The 17,312-nt window shown below is 42.4% G+C and overlaps 1 protein-coding gene across 4 annotated transcripts in view; it reads right to left on the bottom strand.

The window, feature by feature from the left end:
* rps6ka1 (ribosomal protein S6 kinase a, polypeptide 1) overlaps positions 1-17,312 on the bottom strand; it is a 142,521-nt gene that overhangs the window by 26,485 nt on the left and 98,724 nt on the right. For 2 of the 4 annotated variants that reach the window (XM_090220482.1, XM_036962274.2), the window contains exons 3-8: positions 6,005-6,121; positions 3,882-3,963; positions 2,283-2,363; positions 1,973-2,052; positions 1,658-1,764; positions 662-699 (exon numbers count right to left, since the gene is read on the bottom strand). In XM_090220482.1, the coding sequence (XP_090076608.1) occupies positions 662-699; positions 1,658-1,764; positions 1,973-2,052; positions 2,283-2,363; positions 3,882-3,963; positions 6,005-6,121 (505 nt within the window). Of the gene's footprint in view, positions 1-661; positions 700-1,657; positions 1,765-1,972; positions 2,053-2,282; positions 2,364-3,881; positions 3,964-6,004; positions 6,122-9,718; positions 10,490-11,219; positions 11,274-12,885; positions 13,309-17,312 lie in introns of those variants that run through there. The other 2 variants (XM_090220481.1, XM_036962275.2) reach the window with 2 other exon arrangements.

Genomic DNA, 17,312 nt, shown 5'->3' with positions numbered 1-17,312 from the left:
TCCTGTTGTGCAGGATGATCAAATTAGGATCCTACACCTGTACAGGAATAGAGTACATTATTTGCACTATGCTTTATGGATATGGCCAGGAGTAGTTCCTGACCATATGACCTGACCTATAACTAGCCTATAGCCTTCAACTAGGGCCCAGGGTGCATCCGCAATGGCACCCCATTCCCTATATAGTGGGGTATTATATAGGGCCATTATCAGGGAAAACTTTCTGTAACACTTCCTGATGCCTTCATGACTCATGCAGGTATTCAAAGGACACATAATTCATATTCCCCATGTGAAGTTGATACATCACACCGTGACATATATTCAAGGTCACCTTTGATGCTTGTGTATGTGCGTGAACTCCCAAAAGGTAAACAGCCGATAGAGGAGAGAGTGATTATAGGGTTGATAAGATGCAGGAGAAACATAATTAACGTCTAGGTAATGATATACAGGCTCATACATAGAGAAGTTATCTACACAGGGACAGATATGGCTTTGGTGACTCACTGACTAATGGGGAAGGTCAACAGGAGGAGGGAAGTGTGTGGGGGGAGGGAAGTGTGTGTGTGTGTGTGTCTGTGTGTGTGTCTGTCTGTGTGTGTGTGTGTGTGTGTGTCTGTGTGTGTGTGTGTGTGTGTGTAGGGGGGGGGGGGGGTACCTGTGAGTTTGATATGGCCTTCTTCGTCCAGTAGAATGCTAGAAAATATAATGAGAAGAGGTGTTAGTGTGCTGGACTATCATGTTGGGATAAAGAGGTAGACAAAAAATGATGTCACAACCACAGACTGGTACAAATAACCTGGCACTAAGAGTCTAGAATACTTTGAGAGTTCAAAAAAAAAAAAATCTGTAGAAAAAAAAAAAGTACTTAGTAGCACATCTTCACAATTTTTAAAAAATGTAATGGCAAAAGGGCTGGCCAAATCAACATGTCCCCCTCCCAGTGAATTCAGGGATATCAAAATTATATATGCCAAAAGAGATAAAAACGTGTCTAATCGGCCTGTGCATACTAGCTTTTTCATCCTCTCATATGTTAAGATCCCATTGCTCAAGACCAGATGTGATGATCACCCTTGTTGTGCATTCAGTCCTCTCAGTTCTGATGGGGGTTCATTAATGTTATCACTATGGGGCTAAATTACACCGCAGTGACATTTTCTGGTTTCTATATAATGGATATAGCAAAGTCTATAAGAGATAACAGCACTCTGCATCGCAATGTCCCTCTCACTATGGAAAACACCACCAAAACCAAGACATTTGTGGGTCGGGGCTACAATAGCATAGCATATAAGGGGCGTAATCTTTAGTCCAAAATAATTGCAATCAGTTGTGTTTTGCTATGAAAACAAGAGTTTCTATTGGACAAATTGAATTAGTTCTATTTGGTTTTGTTTTGTTCCTAGTGAATACACCCCAGGTCTCAGGAAGTCGTCCTCTCTAGCTCAGTTGGTAGAGCATGGCACTTTCATCACAATAATACTGGGTCCACCCATATGTAAAATATATGCTCAGTTTGCACACATATGACTAAGTCGCTTTGGATAAAAATCGTCTGCTTATTTATTATTATATTTGGAAGGCAATGCTAGGATGTGTGAGGCTGCTAAGCTAGCTAGGACTAGTGGGCCGTCGCTGAGGCTCCACCTACTTCTCAGGTTTGAGGTCTCTGTAGATGATTCCCAGGCCATGCAGGTGGTCCAGGCCCAGGGCCAACTCTGCTAGGTAGAACTTCACATCCTCCTCTGTGAACATCACCTGGAAATGATACACACAGAGAGAGAGAGACAGAGAGAGACCGAGAAAGAGAGCCAGAGAGAGACAGAGAGAGACAGAGAGAGACAGAGAGAGAGAGAAACAGAGAGAGACACAGAGACAGGAAAAAACGTACATGAGTCCAGACAGGATTATGATTAGAGAGAACGAGACATAAAAATGTCCATCAGGAACAAGACTAAGAACATACCTCTTTCGACAGCCTGGTGAAGAGATCGCCTCCTCTCAGAAAGTCCAGGATCAGATAGAGCTTTCCCTCCGTCTGAAACGCTGGATGCACATACACACAAACAGGTGGTCCGGAGTAGTGCTAAAAGTCCATTTGTCTGACAAACCTAGAACACCCAAAGGTGTTGCCTTTCAATTAAACAATGACTGCCCTTGATGAGCGCCGACACCGAGCGAAGTTAACAGCTATAGGGTATCATGGCGTTATCACCAGAACTGTTTTTTTTTCTAATATACTTTACTTCTTGAACCTAGCTCTGGTCGTTACTCACCGTAGTGGAGTTTGACCACAAAGGGGTGGTTGACATCTGCCAGGATGTCTCTCTCCATCTTGGTCCTCACCCGGTCTCTCACTGTGGGAGGTGAGGGGCACAACCGTGTCAGCGCTGTCATGAGGTTAGCTCAAAACCTGACTATAGCCTTGGCTCAGTGACAGATAGGTTTGGAACCGGGTGCCTAAGGCTGAGACAGGACCTGAATAAAACGCCAACAGGCCACCATTGGTATTTTAATGGGATATATTCAATACAAAAACACCAAATCATCACTGCTCGTCTGAAGGCCATAGAATTGTTAAACCAATTCATCTGACAAACAAATATAATGAAAAAATATCCTTGTCGAGTGCCATGTGAAACCAAAGGTTGGCCAATTTCCGCCACACAATTAGTGAAACGCTAATCTACGAAACTGTCAGGGTGTTGACAACTAGTGTAGACTAGATCCCACAGCAGCAGACCACAGCACACAAGAACAGCTACACACCAACTGAAAAATGGTTGATTTCTTCTCACTATCAAAGCCTTGAAACAAGATCAAAACAAAAACAGTGTGTGTGGGGGGGGGCAAAGTGTAAAGCAAAAGGACACGTGGAGTAGGAAGTGCAAAAAACGACATGTCTGCACATGAAAGAGGTGAGAACGAGCCCTCCCTAAGAACATAACCACGTGTTTTTGCTCCGAAGCAGGGTCCTTTTGATGTGGGAGGCCTCAGTGAGTTCACAACATGTTTTCAATCCTGTGAATGTGTAGCTACAGTATCGTTTCCCATGATAGTAAAAATCCAAATCAAATGTTAAGTCACGTGCGCCAAATACAACCTTACAGTGAAATGCTTACATACAAAATAAGTGTTAAGAAAGTATTTACTCAAATAAACTGAAGGGGAAAAAATAAAATAATAATAATAATAAAATAAAGCTGTCATCAAGGCAAAGGCTGGGTACTTTGAACAATCTAAAATATTAAATATATTTTGATTTGTCAAACACTTTTGGTTACTACATGATTCTATGTGTGTTATTTCAAAGTTTTGATGTCTACACTATTCATCTACAATGTAGGAAATCCCGTTGGCTAATAGGACTGATGGCAGAGGCAGATTACCCAGTCGCCGTCGGATCCTTTACAAGGCACCCCAACCTACGTCCCCTTATACCTCTGTCTCTTCTTCATGTGAATGACAGAGATGTGGGCCTTATCCGGTGTCTGAAGTACACCGTTTGCGTCCGACTCGTTAAAGAAAAATTATTTGTCCAGGTGATTAAAATCGCTGTTCTGATATCCAGAAGCTTCTTTTGGTCATAAGAGACAGTGGCAGAAACATTATGTACAAAATGTTACAAATAACGCAAAAAAATAAAATAGAACAATTGGTTAGGAGCCCATAAAACATCAGCCTTCTCCTCCGACGCCATTCTAACCAGAAGTCCTTACAAGGATAGTAAAATAAAAAGAACATTCGAACAGTTGGTCATTTAACCGATCCCCACAAGGAAAACAGCAATTTTAGGGTTAGGTTTACGGTTTAGGGAAAACAGGATTTTTAATGGGAATCAAGGATAGTAAAAACAAACGTGTGTGTGTGTGTACCTTTGAGGGTGGCCTTTCTCAGGACCTTCATGGCGTACAGCTCGTTGTTGTCAGGAGGCGTTACCTTCCGCACCAAGAAAACCTACAGGCAACACAAGACAACATCCAACTCTCAATCCCATAGAAAATGAAGAACTAGAAGGGACATTCCAATTCAAGTCTATGCTCTGTGATGGAGGGACCGGCAGCCATATTGAATGTATACATAGGTATTTACATTTCTATGGTCAATCCAGTGCATTAGGCTACAAACCTATGGGACTGACAAGGGGAATGTTAATTGGTAGAACTACTTCTCAATAAACAAAATACTTCGGTCATTGATTTTCCATGGGGATTTTCATGAACTGCAAATGACATGCAAATACCATAAAATGCTAGACAATGTTCCATAAACTGCTAGGTAAACATTATATTGTGCTAGTTAGTGAACAATATGGGAGTTAAGCCTATCTATACATTTATTACATTCACAATCCATTTTGAAACGACCAGACATCAAGAACAATGAGCTCAACCAGAAATTATGTTTTGCCATTTCTGATCTTGCAGTCTGATGGGAGATTAAATGGAACGAATACGAGTTAACACGGAGTTGGTTTGTCCACACACAGTACCAGTCAAAAGTTTGGAGACACCTACTCATTCAAGGGTTTTTCTTTATTTTGACTATGGGCGAATGGCTGCCTAACAACCACTACTTAAGGACACCAATAAGAAGAAGAAACTTGCTTGGGCCAAGAAACATGAGAAATGGACATTAGACCGGTGGAAATCTGTCCTTTGGTCTGATAAGTCCAAATTTGAGATTTTTGGTTCCAACCTACAGGTCTTTGTATGACACAGAGTAGGTGAACGGATGATCTTCTCATGCATGGTTCCCACCGTGAAACATGGAGGTGGTGGTGTGATGGTGCTTTGCTGGTGACACTTTCTGTGATTTATTTAGAATTCAAGGCACACTTAACCAGCATGGCTACCACAGCATTCTGCAGCGATACGCCATCCCATTTGGTGTGCAATTAGTGGGACTATCATTTGTTTTTGAACAGGACAATGAACCAACACACCTCCAGGCTGTGTAAGGGCTATTTGACCAAGGAGGAGAGTGATGGAGTTAAGAACAAATTCTTATTTTCAATGACGGCCTAGGAACATTGGGTTAACTGCCTTGTTCAGGGGCAGAATTACAGATTTTTACCTTGTCAGCTCGGGGGATTCGACCTTCCAGTTACAAGTCCAACGCTCTAACCACTAGGCTACCTGCCGCCCCAATTGAGATGGTTTGGAATGAATTGGACTGCAGAGTGAAGGAAAAGCAGCCAACAAGTGCTCAGCTCATGTGGGAACTCCTTCAAAACTGTTGGAAAAGCATTCCAGGTGAAGTTGGTTGAGAGAATGCCAAGAGTGTGCAAAGCTGTCATCAAGGCCAAGGGTGGATACTTTGAAGAATATAAAACACATTTTGATGTGTTTAACACTTTTTTGGTTACTACATAATTCCACATGTGTTATTTCATAGTTTTGATGTCGTCACTATTATTCTACAATGTAGAAAATAGTAAAAATAAAGATAAACCCTTGAATGAGTAGGTGTGTCCAAACTTTTGACTGGTCCTGTACATACTAACTGAACTAATTACAATGAACATTGAATGGATTTGTCAATAATGTGTTTAACGTGGTCTTAATAAAGTTCATCTAGACCACCCCGTGTGCCACAATGCTAGAAGAGTGGGTGAAGCAGTGAGCTGAATGACAGGTGTGTGTGTCAGTGTCTAACAGTGTTGCTTCCTGGGCTCAAACCACAAACACAATAAGAAGCAATACTTTGGGGAGATTGAACACTGCATCTTGGAAACGGTTTCACATGTTTCCTAGGAAACTGTTTGCTTTTTTTTGCATGCTTATTTAGAGGATAATTATTACGTATTTTTACTGTAGTTATAAACATTTCAACGGTCAAGTGCTGTCATAAGCAACACGAGTTGATCCCCTAAAAAGATGGGCCTTCAAAACAAGAGGTATACATGAGTATAGCAATGTGAACCACTTCTCAGATCTGTCACGGAGGGGGTATTTGAACAAAGGCAGTGTGCTACCTTAGAGGGGTGACGTTTTACCTTGCCGAAGGAGCCCTGGCCCAGCACTTTGAGCAGCTCAAACTGGCGAGCGTCGGCCTTCTCCGAACCTTCCTTGACCACGTGGGTGATGTTAATCTCCTTGATGATGTCATCCTCCTAGAGAGAGAGACAAGAGGGGGAGAATGTCCATTATCCAGGAGACACCACATTATCCGTGGTACCGCAGCATTGTAGGCGGAGGAAACCTTTCCAAGCTTGATTATAATCTACACAATGCGAAAAAAACATTTGAAACCGCCTGCTCATCTGACTGATCTTAACCATTATTACAATACACGTGTTTTCAAGTGACTGTGTATTTTGAGGTTGAACACACTGATTTGAACTTCAGCCACCTGTCCTTTAAAACAAAGCGGTCTCTCTTGGATCTCTCCAAATGGATCAGTGAGGAAACTGACAGACGTTTTAGCGCATGAAGATGAAGAATATTTCAGAATGGAAAAGGAGGAGGCCACTAAAAAGTTGCTGGGAGGTGACTCTTTTCTCACACACGGGTGTGTCCTGATCAAAGTGTGTGCACATTCGAGCAACGATGCAGAGGAGCCAACTCGAAAAGAGGAAGAGGGTAGAAAACAAGAGGTGTGGCCACGAGAGTATAGAAAGCAAGAGAGCTAGTTGAAAGGAAATGGCTCGGTGCAACAAGTGCTTTCCAACACTAGTGTGTTTCCTTCGAAGGAGACAGAGCAGTAATAAACACAGGGTTTATCCTAAGACCAGTTCAACATTCGCAACTACCGAAGAAAACATCTGGGCACAGACGGATGGAGAAAGGAAACAAGAGAGTAGACAGAAAACCCTGTGAAAACTAACCACGGGAAGTTCACAACCCTGATGTATACGTTTGTGTTCTGAGTCTCACTGGAAACAAACTGACAGCACCATTTACCGTCAATGATATTGAGAATGGTAACCATAGCCACAGCTTGAAATAACTATATTTTTACACCAGCGTTGTGGCAAAGAGGCTGTTTTTGAGCTTAGGCCTACTTCACCTTACCCAAAACATCTTAAATAGCTGTATCAGACAGCAATTACAGCTGAACATTCACACAGTACACACTAGGCTTGGGCGATATATCGTACACTGGAGTATTAGAAATAATCGACGGGGGCGTTGTGCTATGCCACTGCTTAGAACTATAAGAAACCGAAGATGTGTCAAACTAGTTAGATCTGGCATTTGGTTTGCTAACTTGCTAGCTAAGTGGATAGCGGTCAAGATCAAGCGTCTTGGTTACAGTTTTTTTTAATTAGTGCCCCTTGTGTGCACTTCTGGTAATACCATATACCCCAGTATGGTACAGAAACGGTATGAAAATCTGAATACCACCCAACCCTAGTACACACAGACCAACTTTTGTTTTGTTGAACTGCATCTGCAGTCTGTGTCCTTGAGCAAATACATTGCCTTCATACAGTACTTTATACCATGTTTGCTTAGAGTTAGACATTACTCAAGAAAAACAACCAACCCCAGGCCCCTTATGGGACCAACCAAGACCACCTTGAGTGGACAAAGTCCTACTACTGAGGGTGGAACTCTAACACTAGACGCTAACACTCAGTGGTGTAAAGCCCTTAAGTAAAAATGCTTGAAAGTACTTAAGTCGTTTTTTGGGGGGGTATCTGTACTTTACGATTTATTTGTTTGACTACTTTTCCTTCACTCCATTCCTAAATACAATTCTGTGCTTTTTACTCCATACATTTTCCCTGACACCCAAAAGTACTCGTTACATTTTGAATGCTTAGCAGGAAAGGAAAATTGTCTAATTCACACACTCATCAAGAAAACATCTCAGGAGAGCTAACTTGTGTCAAGTTAATCTCTTTAAAGTAAAAACCCTCACAAACCCACTGTATTTAACGTCTCATAACGCTAGCATGGTTAATTGCAATAAATATAAAATAATGTACCTTCGTAACAAATCAAGACAAAGAACCATACGCTAATATTGTTCCATTTTCCTTCTATCAATATTTATCTTTGTTTAGGTTGCAAATAGCTAAACATGCTGTGAAGCAGGTGAACACCTGTGAAGGTAATAATGATAAAACACCCGCAATTAACATTTAAAAGTGAGATTTTCACTGGGCAGTTACTTTAAAAGCTAATTTCCTGCAAATCTACACATTTCGTCATAAACTCAGCAAAAAAAGAAACCCTGTCAGGACCCTGTCTTTCAAAGAATTCGTAAAAACCCAAATAACTTCGCCAAAAGAAAGATGCCCAGGGTCCCTGCTCATCTGCGTAAATGTGCCTTAGGCATGCTGCAAGGAGGCATGAGGACTGCAGATGTGGCCAGGGCAATAAATTGCAATGTCCATACTGTGAGACGCCTAAGACAGCGCTACAGGGAGACAGGACAGACGGGTGATCGTCCTCGCAGTGGCAGACCATGTGGAACAACACCTGCACAGGATCGGTACATCCGAACATCACACCTGGGGGACAGGTACAGGATGGCAACAACAACTCCGAGTTACAACAGGAACGCACAATCCCTCCATCAGTGCTCAGACTGTCCGCAATAGGCTGAGAGAGGCTGGACTGAGGGCTTGTAGGCCTGTTGTAGGCAGGTCCTCACCAGACATCACCTGCAACAACGTCACCTATGGGCACAAACCCACCGTCGCTGGACCAGCCATGACTGGCAAGAAGTGCTCTTCACTGACGAATCACGGTTTTGTCTCACCAGGGGTGATGGTCGGATTCTTGTTTATCGACGAAGGAATGAGCGTTACACCGAGGCCTGTACTCTGGAGTGGGATCAATTTGGAGGTGGAGGGTCCGTCATGGTCTGGGGCGGTGTGTCACAGCATCATCAGACTGAGCTTGTTGTCATTGCAGGCAATCTCAACACTGTGCGTTACAGGAAAGACATCCTCCATGTGGTACCCTTCCTGCAGGTTCATCCTGACATGACCCTCCTGCATGACAATGCCACCAGCCATACTGCTCGTTCTGTGTGTGATTTCCTCCAAGACAGTGTTCTGTGTTCTGCCATGGCCATCGAAGAGCCCGGATCTCAATCCCATTGAGCACGCCTGGGACCTGTTGGATCAGAGGGTGAGGGCTAGGGCCATTCCCCCCAGAAATGTCCGGGAACTTGCAGGTGCCTTGGTGGAAGAGTGGGGTAACATCTCACAGCAAGAACTGGCAAATCTGGTGCAGTCCATGAGGAGGAGATGCACTGCAGCTGGTGGCCACATCAGATACTGACTGTTACTTTTGACCTCCCCTTTGTTCAGGGACACATGATTCCATTTCTGTTAGTCACGTGTTTGTTTATGTTCAGTTTATGTCTCCGTTGTTGAATCTTATGTTCATACAAATATTTACACATGTTAAGTTTGCTGAAAATAAACACAGTTGACAGTGAGAAGACATTTATTTTTATGCTGAGTAGCTCCATTAACTTTTCTATGTACTTTATATTGTTTGTTATTCACCATCCCAAAAATTATTTTGTAAAAAAAAGCAGCACCCCGCCGCTGCTAAATTACTTAGGAGAAACACTGACAACACATCCTGACTAACACACACCTTTTGCACATCTCCTGCTCCATAGTCCACCCACAATCATATGACAATAAGCGAAGATCTAATACTGTATGGGGCGAAGCCTTCATCTTAAGTCGAAAATTCACTTAATTGCATGACCATTCTCCCCAGTGTGAAGACCACATTACCTTCCACTGGGTCCTGTTGAGACTGTCTGCATGGGAGGCGTCTGTCTCATTGCCTGTCTTTTTCTCTGTAGAGGTGCCATGGCCAATCTGTGTCTGTGGTTCGCTGATGCTGGCCAAAGCCTTGTTATGGTGCTTCTTGAAGAGGTAGAGGGTCAGCAAGCGGCTCACTTTAAACTTCCTCCTGTCCTTTTCCATCTCAACATTGCCTTGCCAGCCTAGACCCCATCCCAGTCCCAACCTCCCTACCTCTGGACAGAGTCCTCACTCTCATACCAGACTGGTAGACTGCATGGTAAGATGGGGTGCAAGTTGTACTCTCTGTATGTAAGCCGACTCCGTTAGTTCTGTGTGTCCTGTCCTCTGAAAGCACAGAGCTCTGACTACTGCTGAACAGAGAAAGAGGGGGGGGGAGAGAGAGAGAGAGGCAGGAAGGAACAAAGAGTCTGCTCTGAGACCTGTATGCAGAACCCACACAACGAGTGTGTGTGTGTGTGTGTGTGTGTGTGTGTGTGTGTGTGTGTGTGTGTGTGTGTGTGTGTGTGTGGGAGAGTGAGTGAGAGAGAGAGTGAGAGTAAGAGTGAGAGAGTGTGAGAGTGAGAGTTCATCCTCAACCCTCCTCTCTGAAGTCGATGTCACAGATTATAAATCTTCTCCTTCCTGCTGGAACTGACAGGTCAGCGGCCCCTCCCGTCCCATCATGCACTGCTCTGCCCCGTTTCCCTTTGGCTATGGTCACAGAGCGGGTAGAGTGACGAGGTGTCGCCTCCCTAACTGCCAACACCATGACCCAGACAGCAAGAGAGACAGGGGAAAAATAGTGAGAGCGAGAGAGAGAACGGGACACTTTTACAGCCTGATGACAGGCATCCCTTACAGCCTCTTTCCTGCCATCCTCGTCTCTACCCCTGTCTTTGTGTGAGAACAGGGCCTTCCACATCCCTACAAACACACTGTCACTGTGTGTCTATATGAGTCAATACACACTTCCTCTTAGCTTCACAGAACACTATTTCACTCAGTCTCCATCTACTTGCTAAGTCACTTTCTTTTGCAGCCTCCTAAGATCGCATATTAGATACTATATTGCACTACTACAACCAGATCTAGACATCTTGTATAGTGTATCACGGCTACTGTAATGCAGATCAACTGTCTTCAGAGAGTAACAAATCAGCTCTCGAGGTGATAAAGACAACTCATTTTGGACAGCTTTCCCACAAACTGGATGTTGAAGAGTGCATTTCTAGAGCCAACATGTGAGCAAGGTGCCAAAATACTTCTAAAGAAATACATTCTCTTCTCAGACAGCCACACCTAGGTGGACGGACTACAGAGCGAAATGCAAGAGCTCTCCAGTCATTTGAGTCAGACGGACAGTAATTTAGTCGCTGCATATGCTAGCATTGTTGACCGTATTGATTTAGCCCAGCAAAGCAATAGAGAAACAGATGGTGCTGACTTGGCAGTGAGCGAAAGCCAAATGAATGAGGAATAATCTTACCTTGGCATTAATATTGGCAAAGTCCTTCTCTACCCAGGTAATATGGGACCGGTCCTGATTGGAAGGTGTCACAGGGAAAAGGATTTCAGGTTTGTATGTCACAGAGTGTTGCATCGGGTCAGTTATCCGTTGGTTCCGCACAGTTGACCCGCAAAGAAATCAGCTGGCGAGTGGAACGGTTCATTATGTTAATTCAGGCTTTCCTTCATTTCGACCAAACGCAGGCCATATCCATGTTAAACCGGTGGCTGGTAAAAGTTGGAGTAGATCCTTCTAAATAAAAACATTTTTGCAGCCTATATGCGATTCTTGGAATGGTTTCGTTGAAAAGTTTCAAGTAAACTATTTGATTATCTAAACAATATTGAACGTAAAAAGGTCTTGTTTCATTATGTCGCTATAGGCTTTCAATGTGCCGCATCTCATGGTGTTAATAATTCATGGAATAGTTTCCTTCTATTCAAATGTTGAAAAGACACGCAAGACAAGTTAACAGGGAGGAGAATAATAGCCTACTACTCTGGAGTCCTAAAAAAAAAAAAAATGAAATAAATGGATGTTATGTCGTGTTACGGATCGGCTCTCGAAAACAGTTCTATGCGGGTGGGTCGGGTTGGGCTCGGAATTGACGTGGCCCATACAGGACTCGTCACATTTAAAAAAATAAAATAAATAAACAAATTATTTATATATATATATATATATCCTTTATTTAACCAGGTAAGCTAGTTGAGAACAAGTTCTCATTTACAACTGCGACCTGGCCAAGATAAAGCATAGCAGTGTGAACAGACAACAGAGTTACATGCAGTGTTCACAGCAAAGGTTGGTTGTCAAGGCGATGGAAGGAGAAAAATAAGATGTGTTTTTGTATGATGTTACCACATGACGTTGGGCGAGCCACCAATAAAGGCATTATTTTAGGCTAGGAGTTGTGGGCTCGATAAATAAGTGACACACACATGGACACAGTCGAGGGGCAGTGAGTGTGTCCACCCACTTTCTCCATTAACACACACAAAATACATACATGCACGCATAAAGCTAATAGCGAATATAGACAATTGTTTCACAGTCTCTTGCTCTTCCGAGAAGGCTACAAGCCATTTTCTAAGCCAAGTTGTAAATTTGTTAATTTCACCTGACAGAACACTCAATAGGCTTTTGCACACTGTGCTGACTAGAAGTAATTCAAGTTCTTTGTAGAGAGACGGAGCGAGTAAGATTCCCAGATACAAGGCAAATCTGCTCAAAGTGGTGCCCCCCCCCACCTCAAAATACAAGATGTCAAATCAGTGACTTTAGAATGGTATAACTACTAAAACATCTTGCTACAATGATAGCACTTATAGTTTCTCAGTCATCATGTTCATGTCTTCTAGAAAGTCTCAAGACACAAGCGATGAATAACAAAATGTCAACTTATTTCAAGTCAGAGGTTCTAGGAGAGTCTACTTTGACTGTACTCTGGTCTTTGCCTTTCCACTGTGACAGTCAGGAAGGATAAGTAGTTCGGTCAAGGTCAGAGGCTACTGCCACAGATGCGTTTCCTACGCCTACCTCTCAGGTCACTGAAACCCCTTTTTTAGCTCCTAAAATACACCACACAGAGCCAAGCAATACACACAGCCAAGTAATTCACACACACACACGGTGTGATACTTGCCTGGGGCACACGAAAACCCCGTTTGGTGCGAAATATGTGCCTCCACATCTTGTCGATCGGAGTTTCCCATGTCACACTGTCTAGGACTTCGACACGTACTGTGAGACACTCAGAATGGGGCAATAAGCTAATCTTACACACACACACACACACACACGTAAATGGGGAAATGCAAAGAGCATGTCACCCCGGTAGAAGACTGATTTATTGCAGATAATCTGAGGAGGAAACTAAAGAGACTTCCTAAGGAAGCCACAGCAAACTAAACTCAGTCATTACCAGAAAGAGATAAACACATTCCGTGTAATAAGCACGCAGGCACACACGTAGAAAAAGTACCCACAAACCACTTATCAAATGCCACTGCAGACACTTCTTTCTACATCGTGTTGGACCATAACGGCCTCGACTTGAGAAAGCCATGGTGAAAAACAGGAAGGGATGGATTCTTTAGAGTCACTGTGCTGTGTTGCCTAGCAGCAGGCAAGGATAACAGACATGTACTAACTGATTGAGGACCTTTACCACATAATTGTATATTAGAACTCAGTGCCACTTATTGGCACTCTGAGCTTTACTCAGAGTCTTTGTCTGCTCCCTGTACAATAACCTAACGTGAAAATAAGAGATATTAAAAAGTCAGACCCACAAGTGCAGCCAGGGCGGAAACACTGAATATCTGCAGGAGAAGCAAGACATCGGCCACTTTTTTTGTAAGCGAAAAAGAACTGAGCGAATAGTGCTCAAAAAACAAAAAGTGGTATCCAATTGGTAGTTACAGTCTTGTCCGATTGCTGCAACTCCCATACAGACTCGGGAGAGGCGACGGTCGAGAGCCGTGCGTCCTCCGAAACACAAACCGGCCGAGCCGCACTGCTTCTTGACACAATGCCCGCTTAACCCGGACGCCAGCTGCACCAATGTGTCGGGAGGAAACACCGTACACCTAGCGACCGTGTTAGCGTGCATTGCTAGAGCGAGATGGGACAAAAAACATCTTGGCCAAACCCTCCCCTAACCCGGACGACTCTGGGCCAAACCCTCCCCTAACCCGGACGACTCTGGGCCAATTGTGCGCCACCCCACGATTTGTGCTTTAAGGTCGGTTCGGTTTGATTATAAAAAAGGATATCACGGTTTTCGATTATTTTCTTGACATTAAACGCACAATGCAATATATGGGTTGAATGCTGTAACACTATTAAACAATTAATACAAGTACTGCTTATCACTTACTAACAATCATTTATTCACACAACTTTAATCAAATTTGTTTTACTTGATGACTTTATTATTTCAATCCAACATCTCATCTCTAAAGGGCTGCTGCCTTTGCTGTCTGACAAAAATCACGATTTTAGTCGTTCTTTCAAGTAAACAAGGCATACCAACTATCAGCCACTTAAATCTACTGCTTCCTATCCCTTTCGATCATGTGTGCCTTCTCTTCACACCAATTTATGCTTGATCGGGAAATGCTGACCAAAGGCTCTGTAGGGAGAGCGTGATACTGTGAGCGTCGCATTTTTTTTTAACAATGCGGAGGGCTCCGTATAGCACCGCATTGACATGATTGGTTGACGTAGGTGGGGGCGGTACACCCTGTATAAACACATACTCAATTGCATTACTTCGACGAAAGGCTATCAGAACAAGTCACAAATGAAACCTCTATGACGTGTAGGGATTTCAAAAGGCACGAAAATTAGTGGCATACTGTAAGTCAGGTGAAAATAATACATTTCAGAAAAAGACTACTAAGCCTACCTGTTATGAGTCTCCGCAGTGCCTTTATGGGCTGTTGACATGCTGAGGGTTGACGTTTTTCTGACTGTTACCGTTTGATAATTCCAGTGAAACTTTTGGATTCCAGACTTCATTAATATTTGGACATGCACACGGACATGATCAAATCGCTATATTTTTTGTTCTCTCTGTTATCATTTCAGCACGCTAGCTAGCTATATATATATATATCACAATGCATTATCTAAATTACGGCCGCTAATCCGCCATAGAAATAGAAAGAATGTAAACTCCAGGTAATATGGCTAGCCTAACTATTGAACTGTTTGGAGCTTGTATTGAAGCAGTTTTGTTTTGTATGGCCCGGTTCCCCCGAGTGGGTGGAGATTTCTCTTTAGGATCAATGGAATGGTGGAAAAAATTTGCAAACGCTTTACACCTGGGGCACCGGGCCATGCAAAAATGAATTTGCATAGAACTTTAGTAGTCAAAACCATTGATCTTGTGGCGACGGGGGAAGCGGGGTTCTAAAAAGCTATTTTATTGTGCAATTTTACCATTTCTAAAAAGGTTTCTTTTTTATGCAGACTAGTTCAAAAATAAGTGCAATTTGACAAATGATCTAATGGCTTATGATAATTTGCTGGTAAAAAAGGGGAAGTGCAAAAACCTTAGTTTTGCACCCCCTATTTTAATTTGCTCCATGAGAAGAGTAGGGTCGTCACAGTCACAAAGTCATAAACCCTGTTAACTTTAACATTTTTCTTCTTAAAATCTGATTTTAAACCCAACTCAGCTTCACCTTAAATTAAGACCAAAAAGCTCATTTTGACCCAAAGGCCAGGGAGAAAAGCTGTTTGGCTCTTAGATGACTCGTGAATTGGAAGCACTTTGCATCAGATGTTCCTAATGAATAAATCTGAAGTCACAAATTCAGATTTAACCCTTTAACCCCAAAATCTATTAGACTTTGAATAAGAATTGATTTACATTGTTGTGAAACATCATGGGTAAGCACTGGCCATCTTTCAGCTCAAAAAAGTAGATTTCTACTGGTGTGGGTGTTTTTAATTTAAATTTGTACCAGACTAATTTAGGATGACTCACACACCTATTGTTGTATTCTTACCTCTTCTTGTCATTGTATTTCAACCAATTCCATCTCACACTAATTCAAGGTAATGAAAGCTTCCAGATATTCTGTATTCAGAAAGAAATGGTTAGCTTCACGCAACTTCAGGTCTTAATGGAAGACAAATTACATTTCAGCACAAAAATATTTCTTCCAGCCTGTCGGCATGCAAGTCATTTCCTCTCCTTCCTTTCTTTGCTGATTCGTTGCAGAAGCAAACAGAGTTTAGTGCAATGGATCGTGACCTTTCATTACAGATATTGAATGAGATGTAACCAAAACAGAGAACACTGAATTGATCAGTGATACAACACTATGCACATGCATGTGTGCATGTTTCTCTTGTTCACTTATAGTGCTGAGCAGTTAACCAAAATGTTGGTTTTTCAACAACTAATTTACCAATGTCGGTTCAATTATTTGAATTCCATTTCATTCTGTTTTTTTTCTGTGGGCTCGATGTGCAATTTCTGTAGAGATAAATCAGATCAAGCAAGCCTGAACTGTGCGATACAGTAATAAGTTGTAGTTTTCAACAGGCCAATATTCTACATTGTTTAGTGCAGAAAACATAGTAATGAACTACAATGGCCACAATCCATTACGCGTCCGCTTAAACTTGTCCGGTCTGTGTAGAGCAGACACGGAGATTGACCATGCAGAGACTTTCAATCTGACGTCTACAGTGGCAGTGCAGCATTTACTGATATGAGGCCTCCACAGAAGTCAGAGCATTCATACATCTTGCGCTTATGGGGAGCTGTCATACTCATCCAATGAATTGGTCTGCACTGCACCACTCGTAGGGATTCAGTGCTAATCTCTATAGCCATCCATCTTAATTACAAGCCACTGGCTAAATTAAAAGACCTTACCGCTTCTGAGATTTGAGTCCGTTTCCCGGTGCTTGACATAAGAGCTCAGCCAAGATAGCATGACGTATAAAGATATTTTTGACCTGAAATGTAATTTTCCTCCCATTTAAGACCTGAAGTTGCGTGAAGCTAACCATTTCTTTCTGAATACAGAATCTCTGGAAGCTTTCATTACCTTGAATTAGTGTGAGATGGAATTGGTTGAAATACAATGACAAGAAGAGGTAAGAATACAACAATAGCTGTGTGAGTCATCCTAAATGAGTCTGGTACAAATTAAATTAAAAACACCCACACCAGTAGAAATCCACTTTTTTGAGCTGAAAGATGGCCAGAGCTTACCCATGATGTTTCACAACAATGTAAATCAATTTTTATTCAAAGTCTAATAGATTTTGGGGTTGAAGGGTTAAATCTGAATTTGTGACTCCAGATTTATTAATTAGGAACATCTGATGTAAAGTACTTCCAATTCACGAGTCATCTAGGAGCCAAACAGCTTTTCTCCCTGGCCTTTAGGTCAAAATTGGCTATATCAAATTCATGAAAACAAAAATGAGCTTTTCGGTCTTAATTTAAGGTGAAGCTGAGTTGGGTTTAAAATCAGATTTTAAGAAGAAAAATGTTAAAATTAACAGGATTTATGACTTTGTGGCTGTAACGACCCTACACTT

This window comes from Oncorhynchus mykiss, chromosome 25, assembly GCF_057628025.1.
Source record: "Oncorhynchus mykiss isolate SJ-2025 chromosome 25, ASM5762802v1, whole genome shotgun sequence".
NCBI classification, from domain to species: Eukaryota; Metazoa; Chordata; class Actinopteri; order Salmoniformes; family Salmonidae; genus Oncorhynchus; species Oncorhynchus mykiss.
Note: the sequence above shows the minus strand (reverse complement) of the source record. Positions and strands in the feature narration are given on the sequence as shown.